Below are 25,382 nucleotides of genomic sequence, written 5' to 3' on the forward strand. Positions count from 1 at the left end.
GCTTGTACCTATCCTTCTCAAGCTTGTACGCAAAGACTTTTGAAATAAGAGACTTGACTCTAAATTTAAGGTCCTCCAAATTTAGCTTCGTGTATAGCGTTGTAAAGTCAAAAGTTTGGAGACATAAAGGAGAAGATTTCTCCTTAAGGCTTCTTGAAGAGTTCAAAAACTTTAAAACAGGAATCACGCCTACTGAATCATTTAAAATCCAAGTTGAATCAGTAGGTACGTCTGCTTTCTTTAGCATATTATTCCACAATTCATTTACGCAAGGTAAAATGGCTTTGAAACAATAACTAAGCCATTTGGAAACCTCGGTCAAAGAGGTGTTACAAGAAGCAGCTATAAATCTAGGCTTTATAGGGTTCTTGTGGAACTTCCAAACGGTATATAAAAAAGGTAATTTAGGCTGGCACTTGAAACCAAAAGACTTACAAAAGTCTTGATGTTTCAAGATAACCTCTTGCATTGAAAGATCACAATCACTATAAAGTCTGAGAGTTTACTTCACCTAACAAGCATTCTAAATAGAACTTTTTGCACGTAACAACAAAGTTATTAGAGCACTTATCTACATGAGAGATTACAAAATCACGATGAAATTTCCTAAGAGCATCACGATCACAAGAAGATAAGAAAAGAGCTCCAGAATCTTTCACAATAAGCATTGATTGTATCTTTCTTGGTCATCCGCAGATGGTTCCAAGCAGCTCGTATATCTCGTTCATATTCTTGCGTCAACCAAGAAAAAATAAAAAGCTTTTCAAATTTCAGCCATTTAACTGGCGCACTCTTGTTTAAAAGAAGCGTGGACCACCAAGTACGAGCATTCCCCTTAAGGTAAGAGGTCGCTCTCTGAATCTTAGAGTGCTCTGAATAGCGTCCTCCCGCGAAAGCGATGTTAAACTGCTGTATAAAAGACTAGCCTTCGAAGCATCTGAGTATCCTGAAAAAGTATCAAACTTGATCGAGTGGCCACCTTCCTTAAACTCTCGGACTTTCTTGCTTTCATCTTCGAGAAAGTCATACTAGTTGGCTTTGTAAAACAAATTCTTCTTGTTCGCATAAAAGTTTCCATCATCGGAATCTGAGCTGTCTGTAGAGGAGTCCTCAGTAGAACTGTCAATCTCTGGGCGAGATGTAGCCTTCTTTGCCTTTTTCTTGCCCTTTCCGAAGCTTTGTTTCTTGCTTCGCTTCTTACCTTTTCTGTCTTCTTCGCTCGAATCCGAGGAGCTAGAAGAACTATCAAAAGAAGAAGAAGAAGAAGAACTGGGTAGGTCTTCAAACTTCACGCGCTTCTTCAATTTCTTTGCCTTGTGAAAAGTCGACTGACGACCCAAATATCCCGGGAAGTCAGTGCCTTTCTTCTGCTTTTTGCCGTGCTTTTTGTCCTCCTTTTGCACGTCGAAAAGCTGAGCAATCCGTGCATCAACCATGTTCTCTAGTTCCTTCTCCGTATATTTCTTGGAGGCAAAAGGTTTCTTGAGAGCGGGTTTCAGGAGTGGTGTTGTGGTTCTCTGCCACTCCGTCTGTACCTCTTCCAAAGAGGTCTGGTTCATATATTTTGCCATCTTCGGATCCTTGGCAAAATTGAGCATCATCTTTGTTGCATCGCCGATCAACTGGCGACGCTCCATCTCTCGCCGCTCCGCCTGAGTAGGCCAAGGCGGGCCATACTCTCTGCCGGAATCTTCGTTGTGATCCCAGCCCACATCTCCAGATGCAGAGGGAGTTGACTGATCATTGCCTGAAGCCATAGGTGCCGCGGAAAAAAAATTCGGGGATCGGATTTCCCGTAGAAGAGAAATCGGTCGTGCTCTGATACCACACATCTCCAGATGCAGAGGGAGTTGACTGATCATTGCCTGAAGCCATAGGTGCCGCGGAAAAAAAATTCGGGGATCGGATTTCCCGTAGAAGAGAAATCGGTCGTGCTCTGATACCACTGCAACAGACTTGGACACTCCAAGTCAAGAATCAATCACAACAGCACCAAATAACCACTTCAAACAATTCACAGATCACAATAGATTTTACACTGGCCCGGCGGAGTTCCGTACCTAGAGATATTGGCCCCAAAGACTGGCGCTCCTTTCATTATTTCTTTTTGTATTAATCAATCTTCAAAGTACAAGAGAGCGGTTAGGGTTTCACTCTCAGACTCTGCGTCCAGATACTCTAAGAAGTGAATGCCCAAACCACTTATTTAAAGTTACAGGGGATGCCCAAAAGCAGAGCCCCAAAAGCTTGAAAGCAAAAGCTCTTTTCTCTCTCTCACAGAGAGCTTCTGAAAGCAAAAGCAAATTCTCTCCCTCTCAATGAGAACCAGTAAAAAGCAAGTTCTCTTTTTCCCAAATCATAGCAAAAAGCTGAGATTTGCGTCGCCGAAAATTTCCAATATATATTTTTTTATATTTCTTTTGCTTTTCCACCTCTGCGATTTCCAAAAATTAGGGTTTTTGGCAAAAATTAGGGTTTGCAGGAATTTTTAGGGTTTCTGGCAAAAATTAGGGTTTTTGCTGTCCGCCACGTCATCACTTTGTGACAGGATCGCTTTTGTTTAATGATCACGATAGACTTGTTAGGCAAAAAAATCTCCCCACAGAAAGTGGTTCCCAAAAGTAAAATGACCAGATCGAGTAGCCTTTTGAAGGTCCCTTCAAGGCACCTCTTCAAGCTTTATTTTATCCTTGAATTTGCAATTAGGAAGTCTTAGAGAATTAAGAGGCTGCCAGGGAACTTAAGCGAGATGAGAAATTTTGGTAATTAGTAAACTGGAGCTTGCCACAACCCTTTTACCGCCTCTTCTCAAAATACCTTGCAGCTTCGCTTTTGTCTTGGACTCCTCCCTGAAAATATTGTCCAAGACCTCATGCATGTTAGCAGTTATGTTCACAAATGTTGAAGACAACAATCTATGATATATAGATATGTTAACCCCTCAATCATTTTAACTTGCTTGTATAAGCACCTACTAAATTCTCATAATGGTTAAAAAATCTCATTTTTTGTCAATTAAGTGTCAGATTTGTGGTAGTGAAAGTAACGTGCATGGCATTTTTTCTTTCACCATTGTTACTCTTGTATCAATTTGCTCGGTTTTTTGTGCTCGATGATTAGAAACCCCCGTGAAACTTTACCTTGAAGCTTTTGGTTTAGCATAGTCTATTCCAAATGGAACCCCGAATTCAGCTTGGTCGGATATCTGGTGCAGTGGTTATGCACAAGAGGGGAGACTCCGCTCCTTTGTCAACAGATGCCTCGATGTTTTTTGATACTAGAGTCACTAATGTCTCTTTGAGCTTCAGGGATACTGAGAGCTCACAGTATTCTGTTGTATGACTTTATGAACTAGAATTCCCGATAATATGATACTGATTTTTTCTTGACTTGTTTAAGTGCAGGAACTGATAGAAGAAATGACTACAGCATTTTGGTCTGAATGGTCTCGATAGACATGGTTGCAATAGGGATTAGTCAATCGGGCATCTCTGAGGTTCTGAGTGGATCTAGATGCGATTGCTAATTGCATTGCCGATATATCATGGTCTGAAATCCCAATGATGGTCGTGTGATGTGACTGTCGATTTGGTACATGTGCTAGATGTGTGTTCCTAGTACGTCGGTACTAACAGTCAGTGTCTGCTAGGACAGTTTATGGCTTCTATCTGTTTTGCAGGAGTAATCGAGGGCGATTACAATGCTTTCAAGAGGGGGGTATGTCACAAACTAGTGACGTGGCTGCCCAGTACACACATACACATCCTCTCTTGGCATAGAATACAGTCTGGCTGAAATACGGCACTGGAAATTGCGCAGCATGCTGACGTGGCCCTGCCGTACGGATCTCGTGATTTACGACAAATTGTCCGAGCTGCTCACGTGGCAGATTGGCATACGAAAACTCTGGCAGCTTTTTACGTAGGCTGGAATTCTACGCAAGGAGAGAAAGAGAGAGAGCTCTTGCTTTATTTCACTAAGCCTTGTGAGAGGAGTTGCTATGCTTTTTTTTTGGGACAGCTTTTGATTTTGAAGCTTTTGAGCTCTGCTTTTAGCGTCCCTTGTAAACCTATTTAATAGTGGCTTGGGCTCTCACTTCTCAGAGAATCTGGACGCAAAGTCTGAGAGTGAGTCCCGACCAGTCACTTGTACTTGAGTTGCAAATTAATACAAAAAGAAATACCGAAAGGGGCGCCAGTCTTTGGGGCCAATATCTCTAGGCACAGAACTCCATCAGGCCAGTGTTGAATCAATTGTGAACTATGAACTGTTTTGAAGTGAATTCTTGTGGTGTCGCGATAGAATCTCGACTTGGAGTGTCCAAGTCTGTTACAGAGATTTCCCATGCACAAAGGTCTCGTGATGCTCGAGGAAAAGCCCATGTGATTGAGCAACCAACGGTGTTCATTGATCCCAAGCAATTTGTATTACCTGGACACGAACCGTTTGTGAATAGTCAAGGGAGTAATGAACAAGCTATGCGTTAGATCCTTCTGTTACCTACTTCATATCCTGGTTATTTTGGAGGTGGTTTAGTATTTCAAGCTATGGTTGGAGCTTCCACAGGTTACATGTCAGAGAATGTGTTTGCGACAATGCAACCATGCATGGTTAACCCTATGTACAGGAACATGGGTGTCCAACCGGGTTTTCAGGGTGTTTGGGTCAATTTCGAATGCCTGGAACACAGTTTGGTATGGTTGGTTTTTCGCAGCCATATGTCCAAAATGCAACATGATGTGAGTGTTGGAATGGTCGATTCTAGAGCACCACTTTTACAGGCACCTGTTTATGACAATTTGACTCCTTTGAGTCAGCCTAAGGATTACAAGGAAGGTGCTTTCAAGGGAACTCGGTTTCAATTGAAAGCTTTGACCTTCATACAGCAGTGTGATGCAGCTTATGCTGTAGGAAACTTCACAAAGTCTTCAAAGATACGCAAGGCTGCCACTTTCTTAAACGGGAATGCGCTTCAATGGTGGAACGCATTGTTGAATCAGGATCAAGCCCTTACAACGTGGGTCCAGTTCAAACAGCTTTTTGCACCTGCATGGCCTACAAACACTTTTGAAGTGGATGTGATGACAAAATGGCACGAGTTGAATGCTAAACATTGTGTGAATCTTAAAGAGTACAATAAACAGTTCTGGGCGACACTGTTGCCAATAACCTCCTATAGGTTTGTGCCATTGTCAGAACAGATTGAGAAGTATTGTTTCTGATTGCCCAAGAAAATTAGGGACTACTGCACAATGACTATTGTCGTGAATATGGCGCAGTTGATTGAGAATGCGAGAGAGGCCAGCAATCTGTCGAAAGGAGATTCCGATGGATTTAATAGCAACAAGAGAGGGTCCCATGGCAAGCAGTTTTCAGCCAAGGGCAATGCTACAGTAAAGTCTTCTGTGCCTTCCACAAAGAAACCCTCCACTGATGAAGATGACACATCCAAGAAGCAGTCTAAACCTTCTTCTAGGCGAGGACAAGGACATAAAAAGGCATTTGTCTGGCAAATCTTTTGAAGAAAGGTAAGCTCTAAGAGAGGCCAAGAAATGCTTGATTTGTGAAGAGGAGGGACATTTTGCGAATGAATGCCGACAAAAGAAGTCACAGGATAAGGATGACAAGCCAGAGCGTAAAGGAAAGAAGCCAAAGCCCAGTGCAGGACTTGTCCCAGATTTGGTTGGTGACTGGCCAAACATAGATGCCACGGAATTATGAAGAGCTTGGGGCAAAGTTAGAGACCAGACAGTATTGGTTTTTTTTTATCAAGGAGCCCGGGCAAATTCCATATCAACAGAATTGGCATCAAAGTTGGGCATTCGTGCAGAGGAGATGGGTATGACACGTGAAGCAGGTTTGGCCAGGTCATTCAGAGCCTGTTACTCCCATTTCCAGGAAACTTCGTTTGCACATTCAGAGTTATGTGGATGCGGAAGAATTTCATATTATGCCACTAGAGGGTTGTGATGTGTTATTGGGTATCCCATGGTGTTACAGGGTGCATGCTATGCTGGATACTTACAACAAAAATATTACCCTTGTACATAGAGGAAAGACTCATGTCCTTGATGTAAAGCTTAAAGGCAAGTCTGTTCTCGTTGTTTCTACTTCTGCTATTTCATATGTAATAAAGAATCATCTTTCTGCATACTTGATCTTTGCAAAAGAAGTACCTGAAGTTGTATCTAATTTGTCTACCTTAGATAAAGATACGTCGACTTTTTTGAGTGGTTACAGTGATTGTTTTTCGGGCTCTTTGCCAAGGGAGTTACCTCCTGAGAGTCCTGAGGATCATACCATAGCAGGTTCTAGTCCACCGAATAGACCACCATTATCACGAGGACGTGGCAGCGTTAACTATGTCACAAGGACGTGGCAACTGCTAACCTTAGTTGTTGGTTTCTTTCCAATGATTTTTTTTTTTTTTGAGACCCTCTTTTTGAAGTTGCAAATGGTCGAAGATTGTATGGCCAATGTGAACGGTAATTTCACCCGCAGACGGGAAGTTGGTCGGCACTGGAATTCGTATAGTAAGAGGATGTCTAGGCTCAATGCAAGATCATGTAGGTCCCCCCGTCGCACTTAGCAAGTTGGTGGATACTAGGAAGTGAACTCAATAAAGGAAGTTGGTGGATACTAGGAAGTGAACTCAATAAAGGCATAAAGTCAAGGTGGGATCACCAACAGAAAGTATCCGACATTTGGGCCACATTGCACTTTTGGATGCGGTCCCAATGAGGATAGATGGTCAGATGACCAGTGGGAGCCCAACGGAAGTATCTCCTACAATTTAGGGAACTGCTATTTTGGACCATGAATGACAAGAGGAACATTTTATTACTCTGCTGCAAAGTCAATTGATGCACCAGTTGAGAGATTTTTAAGCAGGAAGCCCAATGCGGGGAAATTGCATGCCCGAGTGCCAAGTGGCATTCTTGGCCAATTTACCAAGTTTGGGAGAACAGAACTCGTAACTGACTTTTTGGAGCAGTTTTGGAGGCTGATAACGCTGATTTTCAGTCATTTCTCTCCTTTTTTGAGCTTCCCATGACTTTACCTAGGACCAAGGAGCTCATTTTCAGCATTGGAAGGCATCAGATGCATGTTTACAGGGCTGTTTTGCTGCGTTTTCAGCGATACACAAGTTTTGGCAGCCATGGAACTCTCCCCTTTTTGCATCTATTTGTTCACAGATGCATTATAGGTCAAGCGCAGAAGAGGGGGCGCTCGATTTATGCTGGGGGGATGCTTCATTGAGAACCTGTCACAGGTTAAGAGCTATGGAGTGCTTTCTTTCCCTCTCATGTACAGTCTGGTGCTAGGAGTGATGCCTTGCACACTACATACTGTTCTCTCTCTCCCCTACGTGCAGTTATGTGATGCCCCAGAAGAGGGCTCTTCATTTGACTGATGTACAGTTTTTTCATGCTTTTGTGCTGAAGCAAGAGCCTCCTTGAGCAGGAACAGGGGTAGCTGACTGCTACTCCAAAGCAGGCATCAGTGAGGGTCATAACCTCACCGTACAGGTGCGTTTTCAGTGCTGTGTATGCCCTGTAAATTGACTGTTTTTCAGCCATACGGACGCTAAAGCCATTGGGAATAGTGCCCCATTGGCAGAGGACAGTTAAGGGAATGTTTGGGGCTGAAAACAGGGCAAAAACCAGTAAATACAGCGTGCTGAAGTTACTGTTTTTGGGCAGGAATCAAAGGGTTTATGCCAGTGGAAGGGAGTTCCAGCAGGGGGATTGGTTTCGCGCAAATTTTGGAGCTATTATGCTGTCGAAATTTGGCCAAAACAAGTGGTATCTAGCGGGATACAGGTAAAGGATTCCCAGGACTCTACTTTGTAATTTACCCTCTCAAAGTATAAAGAAATACCGAAAGGGGCTCCAATTTTGGGGCCTACAGGTTGTCGGCGTCTGCTCGGAGCATTCTAGCTTTCGAGCCGTGTGTGTGCTTAAGTGTTAATTCCCGTCGCAGGTTTCCTTTGGACGTTCTCTCTGTGTGTGTCTAAAGTAAAGAATTTCGGGTGTGAGCCAAAGTCTACCGCCCCACGGGCCGGTTTCAACCATACAGGGTTAGTGCAGCCAGCAAATTATAAGTCAGGTCAACGAGCTTTTAGAGAAGGGGCTGATTCAGCCCAGTTCATTCCCTTTTTGTTTGCATGTACTCCTAGTGCTGAAGAAGGATGGTTCATGGCGCATGTGCATTGACTACCACACTTTGAATAAGAATACCATCAAGAACAGGTTCCCCATACCGAGGAGATGACATCCTTGATCGGCTTGAGGGAGCGTCATTGTTTACCACGATAGACCTAAAGAGTGGATACCATCAAATACGCATTAGGCCAGAAGATGTCCATAAGACTGCTTTCAGAACAACATTTGGTCTCTATGAGTTTCTTGGCATGCCATTCGGTCTCACAAATGCTCCTGCCACGTTCAATAGAATGATGGACGAAATATTTAGACCACAAAGTAACTTCATGGGTACATTCTTTGATGACGTGATTGTCTATTCAAAGTCTGAAGAGGAGCATTGGGACCACTTGATCGCAATTTTCAATGAGCTACTCATTAATGCGAAGAGGAGTGAATTCTTTTTGGAAGAGATTCACTTCCATGGGCACATTGTTTCAAAGGATGGGGTACGTATGGCATAGTTACTCGGAACGGGAAATCGGAACGCGGAATGGGAACGGCAACGAGCGTGAACATGCCATTCCCTGTTACGGATACTCACGTATGAAACACGGAACGGGGATTCCGAACAGAATGTTGGAACAGGAACGGGGAATGGAGACCTAAAAATGGCCATTCCCTGTAACTATGACGTATGGATCATCCCGCCAAAGTGGAAGCAATTAAGTTATGGCCAGACTTGAAGTCCGTACATGACATTCGAAGCTTTCTAGGCTTATGGGAAAGCATAGCAATAGAGTTTATCTTTGATCTTCCAAGAATGCAAACACGCAATGATGGGATTTGAACTATCTTTTGTAGGTTCAGTAAGCAAGCCCATTTCATACCTACTAGGAAGAAGATAAAGCATGGTCAAGATATTCATGAGCAATATCTTTAAGTATCATGGGATACCTCAGTCAATTGTCAGTGACAGGGATCCACATATGACCGAGTCTTTTTTGGAAGGCGGCGTTTCAGAACATGGGCACTACGCTAAAGTTCTCATGTCACGTGCACACTTAACTTGCGCTACGTGGACATGCTTCTGCTACAGTCTAGCATGAGTCATTAGCTTAGGACCTAGCTTGGCACCCTTGTGAGCCTCTCGCAGGACGTGCATGTCCAAACCGGTCATAGTTGCATACCCTCTGTCAGGTATAGCGGAAGAGTTTAAGGATTTAGCTCGGATCTAGTACACCCCACAAACACAAGGGACACTTTACTTCTCTTGAAGGAACTGAACTGAATTAAAAGAAAGAGAGAGACAAGAGAGAGAAAAGAGACGACACAAGGATGTCGCGTCCCAACCCTCAAGGGCCCCTTGCTCTGTTGCCAAAGCAAGTACTTTCTTTATTCTTGCACAAATGCTCAAACAATGACTGAATGCTGAGATGTTGATGCTACTGATGTTGGGTACTGCTATTGGTTACTGTGTCGACAATGTTGACGACGACGACGAGGCTATGACTGAATGATGAGATGCTGATGCTACTGATGCTGGGCAGTGGGTACTGGTATTGGTTACTGTGTCGACGATGTTGACGACGACGAGGCTATGGGTGAAAGCTGAACTGCTAGCGAGGTCCATGGTTAGGGGTCTGCAACCACGACGAGGCTAGGGGCTGAAATCTGCAACGCTCCAAAACTGAATACGTTCGCTCTTACTCTGAGAAAACGCTAGAGATCCTGGGGTGCTGCCGGTCGGGTGCTTGCCTCCTTGTGTCTCTACATTCATCTGCAAACCCTGGGCTGATCTTGATGCCAATACCTGAAAACGCTGAGGCGTGAATGCTGAAAACGCTGGTGCTGCTGAGGATGGGGAACGCTAGGCACTGGGATACTTGCTCCTGCCGGTACTGTTGCCTTCTGCCCCTTCTTGCCTCCTTGTGTTTTTCCCCATGCTGCTTATATACGGATGATTTGCTGGGTTGAGCAGGTAGAGGCTCAGCCCACGATTTCTTAGAAAGGCTAAAAGTCACTTACTCATAAGAGGTGGTTCATACGGCACAAAATGCCTACGTGCTGAAAATATTGTCCTGTGCAAGAGAGGGTATGCAACTGACCGGCCTTGACATGCACGTCATGCTAGAGGCTCACAAAGGTGCCATGCTCAGTCCTAAGCTATTGGATCATGCTAGACTGTGGCAAAACATGTCCACGTAGCGCAAGTGAAGTGCGCACGAGACATCCGCCCCTGTTAAAGGTGAGGCACAACTGTCGAACTCTATCTGTACTTCTGATGTTGAATGCTTCTGATGCATGTGGATGCATCAATCGATGAAAATTCCTCCAAATGGGTGGGTACTACGGATGTAGATCTAGTGCAATGTAAGCACCTACCATACGAGTTTCCAAGTAGCCTTACTACTGTCGCAAAATACCAGCCTTCCTGCTGACTCTGCCTTGCGAGCAAGTACGATGAAACCGGCCCGTAGGGCGATAGGCTATGGCATTCTTTACTTTACTTTAGATTTCCACACACAGAGAAACCTTTGCAGAAGGAACCGGTAACGCGAATTATCACTTAAAGCACACACACGGCTCAGAAGCTAAAATGCTCCGAGCAGACACCGACAACCTGTTGGGCCCAAACTTGGCGCCCCTTCCGGTATTTCTTTATTCTTTAAGAGGGTAAATTACAAAAGGGTGAGCCCTGGGAATCTTTACCTGTATCCAGCTAGATAACACCTGTTCTGGTAAAATTTCGGCAACATAACAAGCCAAAAACTTGCTCAAAACCAATTCCCTGCTGGAACTCACTTCCACTGACATAAACCCTCTGTTTAGTGCCCAAAAACAGTAAATATAGCACGCTGTATTCACTGGTTTTTGCCCTCTTTTCAGCCCTAAACAGTCCCTCAACTATCCTCTAACAATGGGGCATTGTTCCCAATGGTTTTAAAATCCGTATGGCTAAAAAATAGTCCAAATTCAGCGCATATGCAACACTGAAATCGCACCTGTACAGTGAGGTTATCACCCTCACCGGTGCCTGCTTTTGGAGCAACAGTTAGCTACTCCTGTTCCTGCTCAGAGAGGCTCTTGCCTTATCAAAAACGCATATGACCACACAGTTGTACATAGGTCAAATGAAAAGCCCTCTTGTGGGGCATCACATTACTACACATAAGGGGGAGAGAGCAATTTAAGGTGTGCAGGACATGACTTCTTGCACTACACTGTGCATGAGAGGGAAAGCTTGCGGTCAATAGCTCTTAACCTGTGACAAGCTTGCAAATGAGGCTTCCCCAGCTACAAATCGAGCGTCCCTCTTCTGCATGAGGAAAGTTCATGAAAATGTGCCACTTGGCACGTTTACACACAGTTTCCCGCTTCGGGCTTGCCGCTTAAAAATCTCCCGACTGGTTACCCAGTTAACTTTGTAACAGAGTTCTAAAATGTTCCCCTTGTCATTCCAAAGGTAATGACGCAAACAAATTTCATGGTGCAAAATAGTTGTTCCCTAAATTTTAGGAGATGCTTCCGTTGGCCTCCCACAGGTCATCTGACCATTTATCCGGATTGGGTCCGCATCCAAAAATGGAATAAAGCCGAGCTGTCAGATACTTTCCTTTGGTAACCTCACCTTTGCATTGTGCCTTTATTGAGTTCACTTCCTAGTATCCACCAACTTGCTAAGTGCGATAGGGGGACCTACATGATCTTGAAATGAGCCTAGACATCCTTTTACTATATGAGTTCCAGTGCTGACCAACTTCCCGTCTGCGGGTCAAACTACCGTTCACATTGGCCATCCAATGTCCAACCATTTGCAACTTCAAAAAGAGGGTCTCAAAAATTAAACAAAAATCATTGGAAAGAAACCAACAACTAAGGTTAGCAATTGCCACGTCCTCGTGACATACCCCCCTCTTGAAATCGCAAACGTCCTCGATTGCATGCAATAAATATATGCCATTGATGATTTTGTGTTGTCAGCACTCTTTTATCATCGCATGCATCCGCAAGAAAGGTCGTAACACATAGATACAAATGACTTAATGAGACCTTCATACTTTAGTCATTTCCATCTATTACATTGAATTCATAAGTACATTTGATGTGCTAGCTCTATCATTACCCCTCCTTTGCACACGTTGTGTTGGGGCATACGTAGGTTGTAACCCAAAGGCCTCAAGGTAAAGCTGCAATACATTTGGTGACTCTGACAGTTCATACTCTTCCATCCACTTTGCCTCCATAGGTGGATAGTTCTTGAACTTCACCAAATAGCGTCTTGCAACATATCCCTTAACTTTTTTGTCCTTAAGTGCCATGAGTTGATCGGGCCAATCGGCACTGGAATCCGAGTAGTAAAGGGGTGTCTAGGCTCAGTTCAAAGTCATTTAGGCCCCTCGCGACACTTATAAGTTGGTGGGTACTAGGAAATAAACTCAAAAGAGGCATATTGGACAAATGGCGGCTCCAGATGCATCTGCAAGATCTGCATGAAGAGGGGGCGCCCAAATTGAGAGAGGGGGCTGATTTCACTTGAAGTGTACTACAGTGTGTGTGATTAGTGGGTGCAGGTGCCCACAGTTTTAATGGAAAGCTTGTCTTCTCCCTTGCTCTATGTAGCGCGACGATTTGCTCTCGCGCATCTCTCTCCCCTTTGCACATATGGTAATGCCCCACTAGTTGGGCTTCTCAGATGACCATGTACAGTTCGGGGGGTTTATGCGCGTTTGCCAAGGCAAGATTGTCCTTGACGTGTACTTTTGACCTACAGGGATATTTGCGTCATTATGCTGGCGAAATTGGGTCAAAAACCTGCAATTACAGCCATGGACAGGTTTGAACAGCTTGGTGAGGGTTAGGTGGAAGCGTTCGGATCCTTTATTTGCCAGAGGAGCCTCGGGAAAGCATTGGGTGCTTGTACAAGACAATTTAGAGAGATTTCCCGCGAGGGATCTCGTCTAATTCAAGGGGCAAGTGACCCTACAGGTGCGAGAGCTCGAGGGCTATCCACAGAAGTGATCTCCACGTGAATTGGCACGAATTAGTTTCACATAGACCCATCAGTATCGTGTCGTCGTCGACATAAGACCTCGCAGTACCTCAATACCCAGCATCAGTATCTCTGTAGTACCCAGCATCAGCATCTCAGCATTTAGACATTGTATCAGCATTGTGCAAAAATAAAGAAAGTACTTGCTCTGGCAACAGAGCCAGGGACCCTTGAGGGTTTGGGACCCGACATTCGGTGTCGTCTCTCTTCTTCTCTCTCTCTCTTGTGCCTTTCTCTTTCTTTCAATTCAGTTCAGTTCTTTCAAGTGAAGTAAATTGTCCCTTGTGTTTGTGCGGAGTACTAGATCAAAGCTAAATCTTTAAACACTTTCGTTGCACCTGATATTGGTATCAAAGCTCTATGCGTGCTGTCTCAAACTGCTGACGTGTCAAGTCACTGAAGAACGGAGCTTCCGACTAAGGGGCCTAAACCCTAAGAAGCAAAAGCAGTAGAAGAGGATGACGTGGCAAACTATACGGAACTCTGGATTTCGCACTCGCTCGCTGGCGTGACAAACTGTGCATTGCATGCTGACTGCTGACGTGGCAGACTGTACGGAATTCCGCGTTTCACTGACGTGACAGACTATACGGAATTCCGTGATTTGCGATGATAGTGCTGACGTGGCACTGTACGAATTTCCGTAATTGTGCTGGCAGCTTTTGTATCAGATGCTTTTGAGTTTAAGGCTTTTCATGTAAACTGCTTTTGGGCCTAGGGCCTTTAAATGTGAGGCCATGGGCTCATTCTATGTCTGCTTTTGGATGAAGGTGCAGAGGATGGAGTACCGGCTTGTACTTTGCTGATGCAATATAAAGAAATATCGAAAGGGACGCCAAGGGTTGGGGCCAATACTCTCTCGGCTAGAATTCCGCCACTCCGTGTCGCGTGTGCTCTCTCTCTCTTTCAGTTTCAGTTGTTATTGAAGTGCCAAAAGTCTGTTCAATCTGTTCTTTTCTATTAGCACGTGGTGCCCATCTTGTGACATGATTCAGCTTCGCGAACTCAAGGAAAGAACCTAAAGAAGAACCATCAAGAACCAAGAACCCAAGAACCATCGAGAATCCAAGCAGAACCAAGAACCATCAAGAATCCAAGCAGAACCAAGAACCCAAAGAACCTCTCCCAGTTTTTTTTCTTGACACAATCTTGGAGTCTAGATCATGGACTTATTAGCCCCATCTTCATCGCCATGTCTTTGAAGGAAGATCGACATCGGATACACGACAACCCAAATCTTGAGTACCACGATCTACTTGCCTCGTAAGCGGATAGGAGGGAATTGGAGACAAGATCCCTAACCCTCTTCTGCGTTCGCATGTAGCCTACATCCACTTCCGTCCACAAGAAACCATTGGTAATACCTCCGAGCACCCTTACCTTTCAGTTTCCCCCGCAATGTTTTCACGACAGGACTATTCGAGTGGTAGTACTTGCTCGCAAGGCAGAATCAGCACCAACGCTGAAATTCTGTTACAACTCACCAGAAAGCTTCTAAATTGCGAGGGAATCCTTCCTAGACATGTACTTTTGACCTACAGGGGTTTTGGCATCGTTATGCTGCCAAAATTGGGTCAAAAACCAATTTCAGCCCTCGCCAGGATTGGACAGCTTTGTGAGACTTTGATCTAAGTGTTCGGACCGTCTATTTTCAATTGAATAAAGAAATACCAAAAGGGGCACCAGTCTTTGGGGCCTACACAGTGTCTGGGGCCTACACAGTGTCGGTCTTCGTGTGCGCAGTGACGATCTAGTCGCTGGATGCATCTGAGCTCTCTTTTCTTCTTAGTGCTCTGTGTAAAGTTAACAGGTAATTGAATTAGTACATCCTCTATTGTGTACTGGCCGGTTATATTCAAATCCCCCGGGGGGTCCCCTCTAGAGGGACACCTTGTAATCACCTGGTGTTCACGCTGCTAGGGCTCTTGCCTTTGAACAATCGAGTGCATCCTCCTCTTGGGGTGGGTCACCCGAGGAGGAGGTTCCTAGCTTGTTGCTATGAATACTCTCCTTGTTCCCAGTTCATGTGGTGCATAAATTAGGTTGCCATGCGCGTGGGTCGTGGCTCTTGCCTGATGGTACGCGGCCCTTGCCTGACCATGTTTCATGGCTCATATTTGGAAGGGATAAGCACCTCCCCCTGTGGACCCTTTGGTGTGTTGTGAAAACAAAAAGAAAAAAAACTGCTTCTTGCCGTGCATGGAAAAGCTATCCTCGTTAGATACCTGGGCACATGACATCTATCCTCAAACCAGCAATGTTAAAGTTCCCAAGAGAACAAAGATATCAATCAACCACCACAAGAGAGAGGAGAGCTAATGAAGTAAAGGCGAACTCCCCAAAGGATTATACCAAGAGAGTCACCATAGAAAATGACAAAAAATACTTAACTAGGATTGATATTTACTGCACTTGTTGTGCTACATATGCACATACAAAGGTCCAACAGCTACATGCCAGGAAATATATTCCAAACGCCTACTCCATAAAATAGATCTTGTAAATAGAGTGACTAAATTGTTGCATGATAAACCTTCACATTATACTCCACAGCCACTTGTAAACATTGCAACCTTTTCCCATTGGAAATTTCACTGTAGCACTTTGCGAGTTTCTTGGACATACTTAATACTATATAAACCAGCACAATGTGGCTCAATACAAAAAGGAAAAACTACTGACTGAACACATTACAAAGGTGGGAAGAATGACGGCCTCTAAAAGTATGGAAGTTTCCAGCTGCAGATGATAATGAGAACATGTCAGCCTGCAAGGTGGGAATGGTGGTGATGCAACCTAACATAATGAATCGATGGCAAAGATTGATGCCCTTCTTGTTACCCCTACCGTTGCAGACATTATTCATCACCAAAAAATCTTCATGAAATGAGGTAAGCTTTCGAGCTTTTTGACATCTCCATGTCGCAAAGCCTCGGTAGAGCTTCAACTTAGCTCAAGTGAAGGATGGTTCTTGGTATGTGAAATATCACTGGCCCACTCATCCTCAAGGGATCAGATAGCTACGTGAAGTCCAATTCCCATACTTTGCAGCAAGAAGAAAAATCATGAAGTATCATGACCTAGCAGGATTATAAAGAGGCGCACATTCTAACCATGTTCATGAAGGCAGACACCATTGTAAACCGCATTCAGGTCAAGGAAGTTGTTCGTCAAAAACGTATCATTTACAAATTTCCTTAAAAATATGTATGGCAATGCCCTAAAAACAGAAAAAGTACCAAATAAAAAGCTTTAGAAACTTACAATGTCGAGGGTTTTGACTTGATCAAGAGTATGCAGAAACTCATTGTACGCTGCTTTGTCTGTTAAAAGCTTTCTAAGTTCTTCAACACTGAAGCACAAGCACAGATCAGTAAATATCAGCAGAGAAATCTACAAAAACCACACACAAGTTGCAATGAAGCACCTTTTATCTTTTAAAGGTGGAAATGTGGCTGCAAAAGAAGTTGATGAAACACTAGACGGAGACTGTGGCAACGCTCCCGACTCGAGGTTTGACTTGCCAGATTTTGACAGCGAGCTTGATGTGGTAGTTGATGCAGATGAAACCCTTGACAGACTTGTGTTGGGACTAAGCACAGAAGGAGGATACCAAGACTGTGTAGGAATGTGTGATAAACTTGGTTGGCCTTGGCGTTGCTGCTCACTCCTATAAACAAATATAAACAAAGCTAAATCTCTCTCTCTCTCTCTCTCTCTCTCTCTCTCTCTCTCTCTCTCTCTCTCTCTCTCTCTCTCTCTCTCTCTCTCTCTCTCTCTCTCTCTCTCTCTCTCAGGACAGACATCATTTTCTACTCTCAGACGCATCAGGCCCCAGAGCAGTCCATGCCCATGTGAGCGGACACAGATGGGAGACAACTTGCGGACAGGATACTCGATCAGAGCGCAGAGGACGAGGTTCAGGAGGAGTGGCAGTCCTATTCAGGGAGGAGCTACAGTCTTTGATACATATAGCTCGGAGGGATGAGCATGCTAGGTACATGTGGGTGAGACTGAAGGCAAAGACAGGCAGATATCTCTACATCGCTATTTGCTATTTCCCTCCTAGTACGTCAATATATGCATCACCTAGAGGACAGTGCCCCTTCTCTATTTTAGATGATGATATATGGGAGTTTTCCAGAGATGGCGACATTATTATCTTGGGGGATTTCAATGCTAGGACTGCCCATCATCAGATAGTATTCTATGATACCTCAGAGGAGTTGATGCGGGAGCTTGATATTACAGAAATGGGCATGTCTAGATTATCACAGGATAAGGAGCACACTAAGTATGGCAGATACTTGATTGATATGGGCACTGCACATGGATTGGCCATTTTGAATGGCCTACAGAGATTCCCTGCAGCCAGCCCCGGTATGCTTTCCACATCGGCATGGCGCTAGTACATTGGATTATGTTATGGCTCCGCCAGGACTCATTCCTTCCTTTCAGGGGAACTAGGCCGGTTGGGGTAGCAATCGATCATGCTATCTTGTCTTTCACTCTATCATTCCAGTTTAACACAGCTCCATTGAGAGAGGCCTCCACACATATTCCATATACCTTCAACAAGGGAGACGGATCACGTGTACACTGATGAGATATACAGACAGCTATGCACCCAGGAGCCAAGACGACCACTAGATGAGCTCACCCAGATTCTGACAGAGATGCTACATGATGCAACATCATAGGCATATCCCCATAGCCAACCTACACGAAGACGATCTGGGAGCATGCCTCAGAACAGTTGGTATGATGAGGAGTGTAGAGAGACGAGGATCAGATTACGGAGAGAGGTGCTCATGGGTACTACTACACATAGACAGTCACGGATTATCTTCCGCCGCCTAGTGCGACGAAAGAAGAGGGCTTACCTATCTCAATTAGAGCGTGCTTTGTATCAGTTGTTTATGAGTCAGGACTCTAGTGAGGCATGGAGACTGTTCAATGAGCGCACTCTACCGCCAGCCATCACTTCCACGGAGACATGGGGGGAATATGCTACATCTCTCTATACAACATCGGGGCAGCCACCTTTGCCTAACCCTCCAGAGGCATGCCCAGAAACGTGTACTTTCTTTACTGCTGAGAGGGTAAGGAAAGCCATCGACAAGATGAAGACAGGAAGAGCACATGATCATGATGGTCCGGTAGCAGAGCACTCTATCCATGCCAAAGATATGCTTGCAGAGCCTCTTGCTATGATGTTTAATAAAGCCATGTATGAGGGGTTCCCTGAGACTTGGAGTATGTCCACTATTGTGCCTATCTTCAAGTCGGGAGATCCTATGCTTTTCCGGAATTCCTGAACCATCATGGTTGCTCACACTCTGGCTAGGCTATATGCATCAATTCTTGAGCATGAGTTGAGTGGATGGGCAGAGAGAGAGAGAGAGAGAGAGAGAGAGAGAGAGAGAGAGAGAGAGAGGGCATACGGTCAGCACGACAGGCAGGGTTCAGGAGAGGTTTCTCCACTCTTGACCAGATATTGACACTCAGAGCCATTATTGAGGAGGGTATACACCATGGCAGGAGGATATATTATAGCTTTGTGGATTTCCGCAAAGCCTTTGATACAGTGCCACGAGCCAGACTCATACGCAGATTGCAAGACATGGGGGTGCCCACAAAGCTGATATGGGGGATCTTAGCTTTAAACAAGACAGTGGTAGGACAGGTACGCACTACTCAGGACATGTCCGACATGGTTCACTCCACCATTGGGGTGAAGCAGGGTTGTCCCCTATCTCCGATTCTCTTTGGGATATATGTAGATGAATTTTCAGATTATGTACATAAAGAGGGTGATAGAGGTGCTCAACTTGCAGGGACATGGATTCCGTTGCTATTATATGTTGATGATATTGTGCTGATCTCCGACTCTCCAGAGGGAATGCAGTGTCATTTGGATGCATTGCATGTATTTGCACGGGACAGTGGATTGTCTGTGAACCTTGGTAAGACCAAGGTGATGGTGTTTAACACCACGGCGCAGTGGGTAAGGAGGTCCGCCCCCACTTTTACATATGGTCGAGAGACTGTGGAGTATGCAGATACATACACTTATCTTGGGGCGGTTTTCAGTGGTCCAATATTTTCCCTGAGGCGTGCAGCAGCAAATACACAATTGACCAGAGCCTATGCAACATTGGGGAGACTTGAGAGGATATGTTCGTAGGTTCAGTTCCAAGGACCTCGGACAAAGCTTTGGCTCTTTGACACTTTGGTCACTTCGGCCATGCTGTACGGAGTGGAGATATGGGGCCCCTAAGTTGATCATCATAGCAGAGCTGGTAGTACTAATGGATGGAGATGTATGGAGAAGCCCTTGGTGTCTATGATTTCTCGGATGATTAGGGTCAAGGCCTGAGTACCACATGACATTGTTAGGGCGGAGCTCGCTGCTCCTCCATTGGTAGTGGAGGCACTCACTCAATCAGTTTCATTTATGCATAGCACTTGGGCTCTCCCTAGAGATAGATATGCTCAATTAGCACTAGAGTCTTCGCAGCAGCTGGCATTGCAGGGAGATAGATCATGTTGGTATTCAGAGATGGCATCTTGGTTTCAGTTACATGGCTTTGGTATGGACAGGCTACCCCCATTTCAGTACTCTCTGGATGCACCCTCCATCTCCCTCACTAGGGCAGAGATTACCAGGCTCATCAAACAGGACTTCATTCAGTTGGAAACGAAGAGGACATGGATACAACCTACACATGAGCTAGGTACGAAGATGACTTTCTATAGAGAGCATCTTCTCCAACTCACGGAGGATGGTTTTGTGATCAAACCAAGATACATGGATACTCATCTATCCCACGAGATACGTTGTGCTATTGGTCAGATACGCACATCCTCACATCAGCTAGAGATCGAGACACGCAGATTTAGAGGATGTGCCAAATAGAGCCAGAGACAGAGCTACATTACATATGTCACTGCCCAGTATACTATGAGATACGAGGCCGCTTTCACTATCTATTCAGAGAGGGTTTTGGGCCACTTTCTAGAGTCATGAGATACCAGGATCAGAGATGCCTCGGTTTATACTTACTAGAGATTCGCAAACACAGACAGGACCTCTTGAAGAGGGGCACAATGAGAGAGATCCAGTGACAGTGGAAGATTACAGATTTCCTTTAGTCACAGACAGAGGAGTTCGAGCAGCGCCCACAGCATAACAACACCAGAGGCATACTGCTTGATCGAGCGATAGAGTTGGGACAGTCCCGTCGCCCACGGATGAGGGGGAAGTCTTGATATTGACGCAAATTGCGACGGAGGATCCATACCATATTAGCGCGACATAGGAGCCGTCCCGGATACTGATGTATATGTGATGCCTCGACTGTCAGAGAGCACCATTGAATTGTATCAACCCACCCTTTGTACTTCATATTTCCTTTGTATCAGCTTTCACCCACCCCTACCCACTATTTTCTTTTCAATCTTTCTACTTTTTGTACCCAGACCTAGTATTAGATTCACCACATGTAACCTTTTGGTCTCATAGGTCATTTTGGCCTTTTGAAGACGTTAATATTACATTTCATTTCATTTCTCTCTCTCTCTCTCTCTCTCTCTCTCTCTCTCTCTCTCTCTCTCTCTCTCTCTCTCTCTCTCTCTCTCTCTCTCTCTCTCTCTCTCTCTCTCTCTCTCTCTCTCTCTCTCTCTCTCTCTCTCTCTCTCTCTCTCTCTCTCTCTCTCTCTCTATGCCATTACCTCTACAGAGACCTGGGGTCAATACGCATCATCTTTGTACACAGTTTCTGGACAGCAGCCCCTTCCGGACCCCCCCGATCCATGCCCACACACATGTGCTTTTTTCACCGTTGAGATGGTGAAGAAGGCCATTGACAGGATGAGGACTGGGAGATCATGATGGCTTAGTGGCTGAGCATTTCATGCATGCCAGAGATCTACTAGCAGAGCTTCTAGCAGTTATGTTTAACCGTGCCATGTGTGAGGGCTTGCCTGATACTTGGAGCCTATCTACGATTGTACCTTTCTTCAAGTCAGGAGACCCTATGGAGCCTGGAAATTGTCGCACTATCATGATTGGACACACATTGGCACGGTTGTACGCATCCATTCTTGAGCAGCAATTGAGTAGATGGGCAGACGGGGAGGGAATGCGTGTTGTTGGGCAGGCAGGGTTCAGGAGAGGTTTTTCTATTCTTGACCATATCTTGACAGTCAAGGCCATCATCGGGGAGGGCAGATCCCATGGGAGACGGATCTATTGTAGCTTTGTGGACTTCCGCAAAGCATTTGACACAGTACCCAGAGCTAGATTGATGCGCAGATTACAGGAGATGGGAGTACCCACAGAGCTCATTTGGGGGATCATGGCACTATACAGATCAGTAGTAGAGCATGTACGCACCTCAGAGGGTCTATCTACACCGGTTCACTCCACTATTGGGGTGAAGCACGGATGCCCGCTCTCTCCTACTCTATTTGGTATATACGTGGATGAGGTTTCTGACTACATTGAGAGAGATGGTGATAGAGGTGCACCGCTGGCAGGGACATGGAATCCGCTATTGTTATATGCTGATGATATTGTGCTGATCTCCGACTCTCCGGAGGGGATGCAACGTCACTTGGATGTTTTGCATAGGTTTGCCCATGAGAGTGGCTTGTCTGTCAACCTTGGTAAAACCAAGGTCATGGTATTTAATACCACCCCACAGTGGATCAGGAGGTCAGCGCCCCCATTCACATATGGCCAGGAGGCAGTGGAATATACAGATGCTTACACTTACCTTGGATTGGTTTTTAGTGGACCAGCATTTTCTTTGAGGAGAGCAGCAGAGGCTAGATTGACCAGAGCCCATTCGGCATTAGGGAGACTGGAGAGGGTGTGTTCATATGTTTAGTTTCAAGGGCCTCGGACCAAGATCTGGCTCTTTGACACTTTGGTGGCTTCTGCATTGCTCTATGGAGCTGAGATATGGGGGCCTTCATTGGATCATCACGGGAGAACAAGTCGTACTGATGGATGGGGGGACATGGAGAAGCCTCTGATCTCCATGATCTCGCGGCTCATTAGAGCCAAGGTTTCAGTACCATGTGCCATTATCCGAGCAGAGCTAGCTGCCCCTCCACTAGTAGTTGAAGCGCTCACCAAATCTGTTTTCTTCATACACCGCTTGTGGGAACTTCCCAGAGACAGATACGCCCACCTTGCACTTGAGTCCTCTCGACACTTAGCCACGCAGGGAGACACAACATGTTGGTATGGGGAGATGACGGCATGGTTCCAAGCACATGGGTTCAGTATAGACAAATTGCCCCCCTTGCAGTACTCATTGGATGCAGCCTCTCTGACTCTTACACAGTCCGAAGACCATCAGGCTCGTCCGCCAGGACATGACTCAGCTAGACACCAGGAGGACATGGGTACAGCCAGCACAGGAGTTGGGCACGAAGATCGCTTTCTATAGAGAGCATCTTCTCTAGCTTGCGGCGAACGGTTTTGTGATGAGGCCCACATACATGGACACCCACTTGTCTCATGGGATACGGTGTGCTATTAGCCAGATACGCATATCTTCACATCAGCTGCGGATCGAGATTGGGAGATACAGCGAAGTGCTAGCAACGGCCAGGACATGCACCCTGTGTGACATGGAGCCTGAGACAGAGTTACACTACACATGCCACTGCCCCGTCTACTATGAGATACGAGGCTGCTTCCACTGCTTGTTCAGAGAGGGCTTTGGACCACTCTCCAGAGTCATGAGGTAGATCAGACATGCCTACGCAGACACAGAGAGAGCCTGATGAGAGGAGAGGCTAGCCAGTCTCAAAGACACATCAGAGACTTCTTTAGAGCAGACATTGGACACCCAGACGAGCTACTACCACAGCAGAGCTACTACCACAGCAGATCTTGTCGCCTCAGTGCTCACACCAAAGGCACACTGATCGATCGAGCGACCGAGCTGGGGAGATCGAGACGCCCACGACTCCGAAGGACTACACAGCATCGACGGAGGCTACATCAGAGGATTCGGATCACTTTGGCCGGACATGCACGACGCCCAGTCAGACTACTGTCCATGGAGAAGATTGATGAGATCCGCCAGCGACCGATGTTGGATCTCTTGTGACTTGTGATTTAGCTACCCTTGCTAGCTGCTTAGTTCACGCCTACCAGTTTAGGATCCCATAGTACTTTTATTTTATCATTTTGTCATTTCATTTTGTCACTCTGACTTTGTATCGGATTTACCACATTGTAACGCTCCGCTCTCTCTCTCTCTCTCTCTCTCTCTCTCTCTCTCTCTCTCTCTCTCTCTCTCTCTCTCTCGTTTCCATGGCAGGGCCGAAGAATTCCCATGGCGGATTTCAACAAAACAGACGTGAGAACCGCCCCTTGGGTGGGGAGGGAACCGGGGGGGAAGCGGCACAGAACGGCGCATGGGTGAGCTAGATGAGGTCGCAGGGCCATTAAGGGAAGAATTTGTCACCGCGAGAGCATAGGCCAACATGGTCTATGACCCCTTCTCTCTCTCTCTCTCTCTCTCTCTCTCTCTCTCTCTCTCTCTCTCTCTCTCTCTCTCTCTCTCTCTCTCTCTCTCTGTGTGTGTGTGTGTGTGTGTGTGTGTGCGCGCGCGCGCGCGAGCACGCACGTGCAACGAAAAGGGCTGATTTCTATTACTTGAAAAATCCCTCCGAACGAACAAAGTTGCCAATTCTGAGGGCAAGCAGGTCGGAAGGCAAGAACTGAATACAACTAGCCACATGGGCAGCCTGTAAGAACTGAAAATCCGGGGAAAAAAACCTCCTAAAGAGAGTAAAAAGTGCCCTGGCAAGCTAAGTGGAGAAAGGATGACAGCAACCTCTAAAAGATGGCCATTCCCACCAAAAGCTCACTTTGCAACTGAAGACCAAAAACCTGAACTACCAAAAAGCCACAAGCAGTGATATGGAGAAAGGAACATTTGCAATGGTAGTAGCTCGATGTCAAACAAACGCACGCCAACTGGTACCATTTGAGAACAAAGGCTATGGCAAGACAGAAGCGAAGTCACACAGAATGGCCATTTTCAAGCTTCTATTCCCCATTCCCATTCAAACTTCCTGTTCTAAAGTCCCCATTTCATGCTTTATACATGAGTATCCGTAACAGGCAATGGCAATTCATGCCCGTTTCCATTCCCCATTTCACGTCCTGATTTTCTTTTCCAAGTAACTATGGGGCCCAGGGAGCAATCAATGAAAAGAAGATAGAGAAGATATAGTGGACATCACCAAGAAGTCTTTGGAAGGAATCCGTAAGAGAAACAGCAGAGCGCTGCAACTGGAGCTAAAAAGGAGATATCATCTAATATATAGGACTGTCCACTTGCTGAAAGTAGCTCCTGAAATCCAAAGCTCGGGAGGGAACTCCAACAAGACAGTGAAGGAGACTAGAGTGCTGCACCATATGAATGCAACTGTAAGAGAGAGCGGACCAGCAACTGAGTATCGCAGTATCCCAACAAAAACAAAAATAGAAGAAAGCAAAGCAAAAAGGTAAAAGCAAAACAGCAAACAAACAAGAAGGAACTATCACAAACTGCTGACTTGTCAAGCCACTTATTAACGGAGACAACTTGCAGATCTCGACTGAGGGGCCTAAACCCTAAGAAAAGAAGCAACAGAAGAAGTTTGAACCAACTTATGGGACCAGTCTGATGGGGCCCAAGTGACCTAAAGACATTAAAGCAAAGCAAGACAAACACACAATGCTCTTGCGAATTCAAGTGATGATGTGGCACTGCTATACAGATCACCCGCAATTTCCACTGACTTGCTAATGTGGTAAGACTATATAGACAGGTCCCGTAAAACGCACTAACAGTGTTGACGTGACAGCTAATGGATTTCTTGCTTTTCTTGCTTTTGGGAGGGCAGATGCTTTTAGAACTTGAATGCTTTTCTTGTAAACTGTCACAAACTGATGATGTGGCATGACCTTGCGGACACAACCTGCTGATGTGGCACCGTACAGACTGCTGACGTGACGTTGTACGGACATCCGCTTTTTGCGCTGGCATGCTGACGTGACACCGTACGAAATTTACGCAAATTACAATGCAAAAAGCGCTAACAAGGTTGCACAGATTTTCGCCAGAAGCGTTGGCTGCTTTCGAGTTTTACATGCTTTTGGGGCTTTGCTT

At 45.5% G+C, this 25,382-nt stretch overlaps 1 protein-coding gene across 1 annotated transcript in view; it reads right to left on the reverse strand.

Annotated features, from left to right (window-relative positions):
- Window positions 1-25,382, reverse strand: part of LOC147423700 (vacuolar protein-sorting-associated protein 37 homolog 2-like) — a 119,437-nt gene that overhangs the window by 81,092 nt on the left and 12,963 nt on the right. Inside the window, exons 2-3 of the mRNA XM_086500968.1 lie at window positions 16,625-16,867; window positions 16,462-16,549 (exon numbers count right to left, since the gene is read on the reverse strand). Coding sequence (XP_086357094.1) covers window positions 16,462-16,549; window positions 16,625-16,867 — 331 coding nt within the window. The remainder of the gene's footprint in view (window positions 1-16,461; window positions 16,550-16,624; window positions 16,868-25,382) is intronic.

Source organism: Adiantum capillus-veneris, chromosome 26 (genome assembly GCF_014529385.1).
Source record: "Adiantum capillus-veneris isolate H3 chromosome 26, ASM1452938v2, whole genome shotgun sequence".
Classification (NCBI taxonomy): Eukaryota; Viridiplantae; Streptophyta; class Polypodiopsida; order Polypodiales; family Pteridaceae; genus Adiantum; species Adiantum capillus-veneris.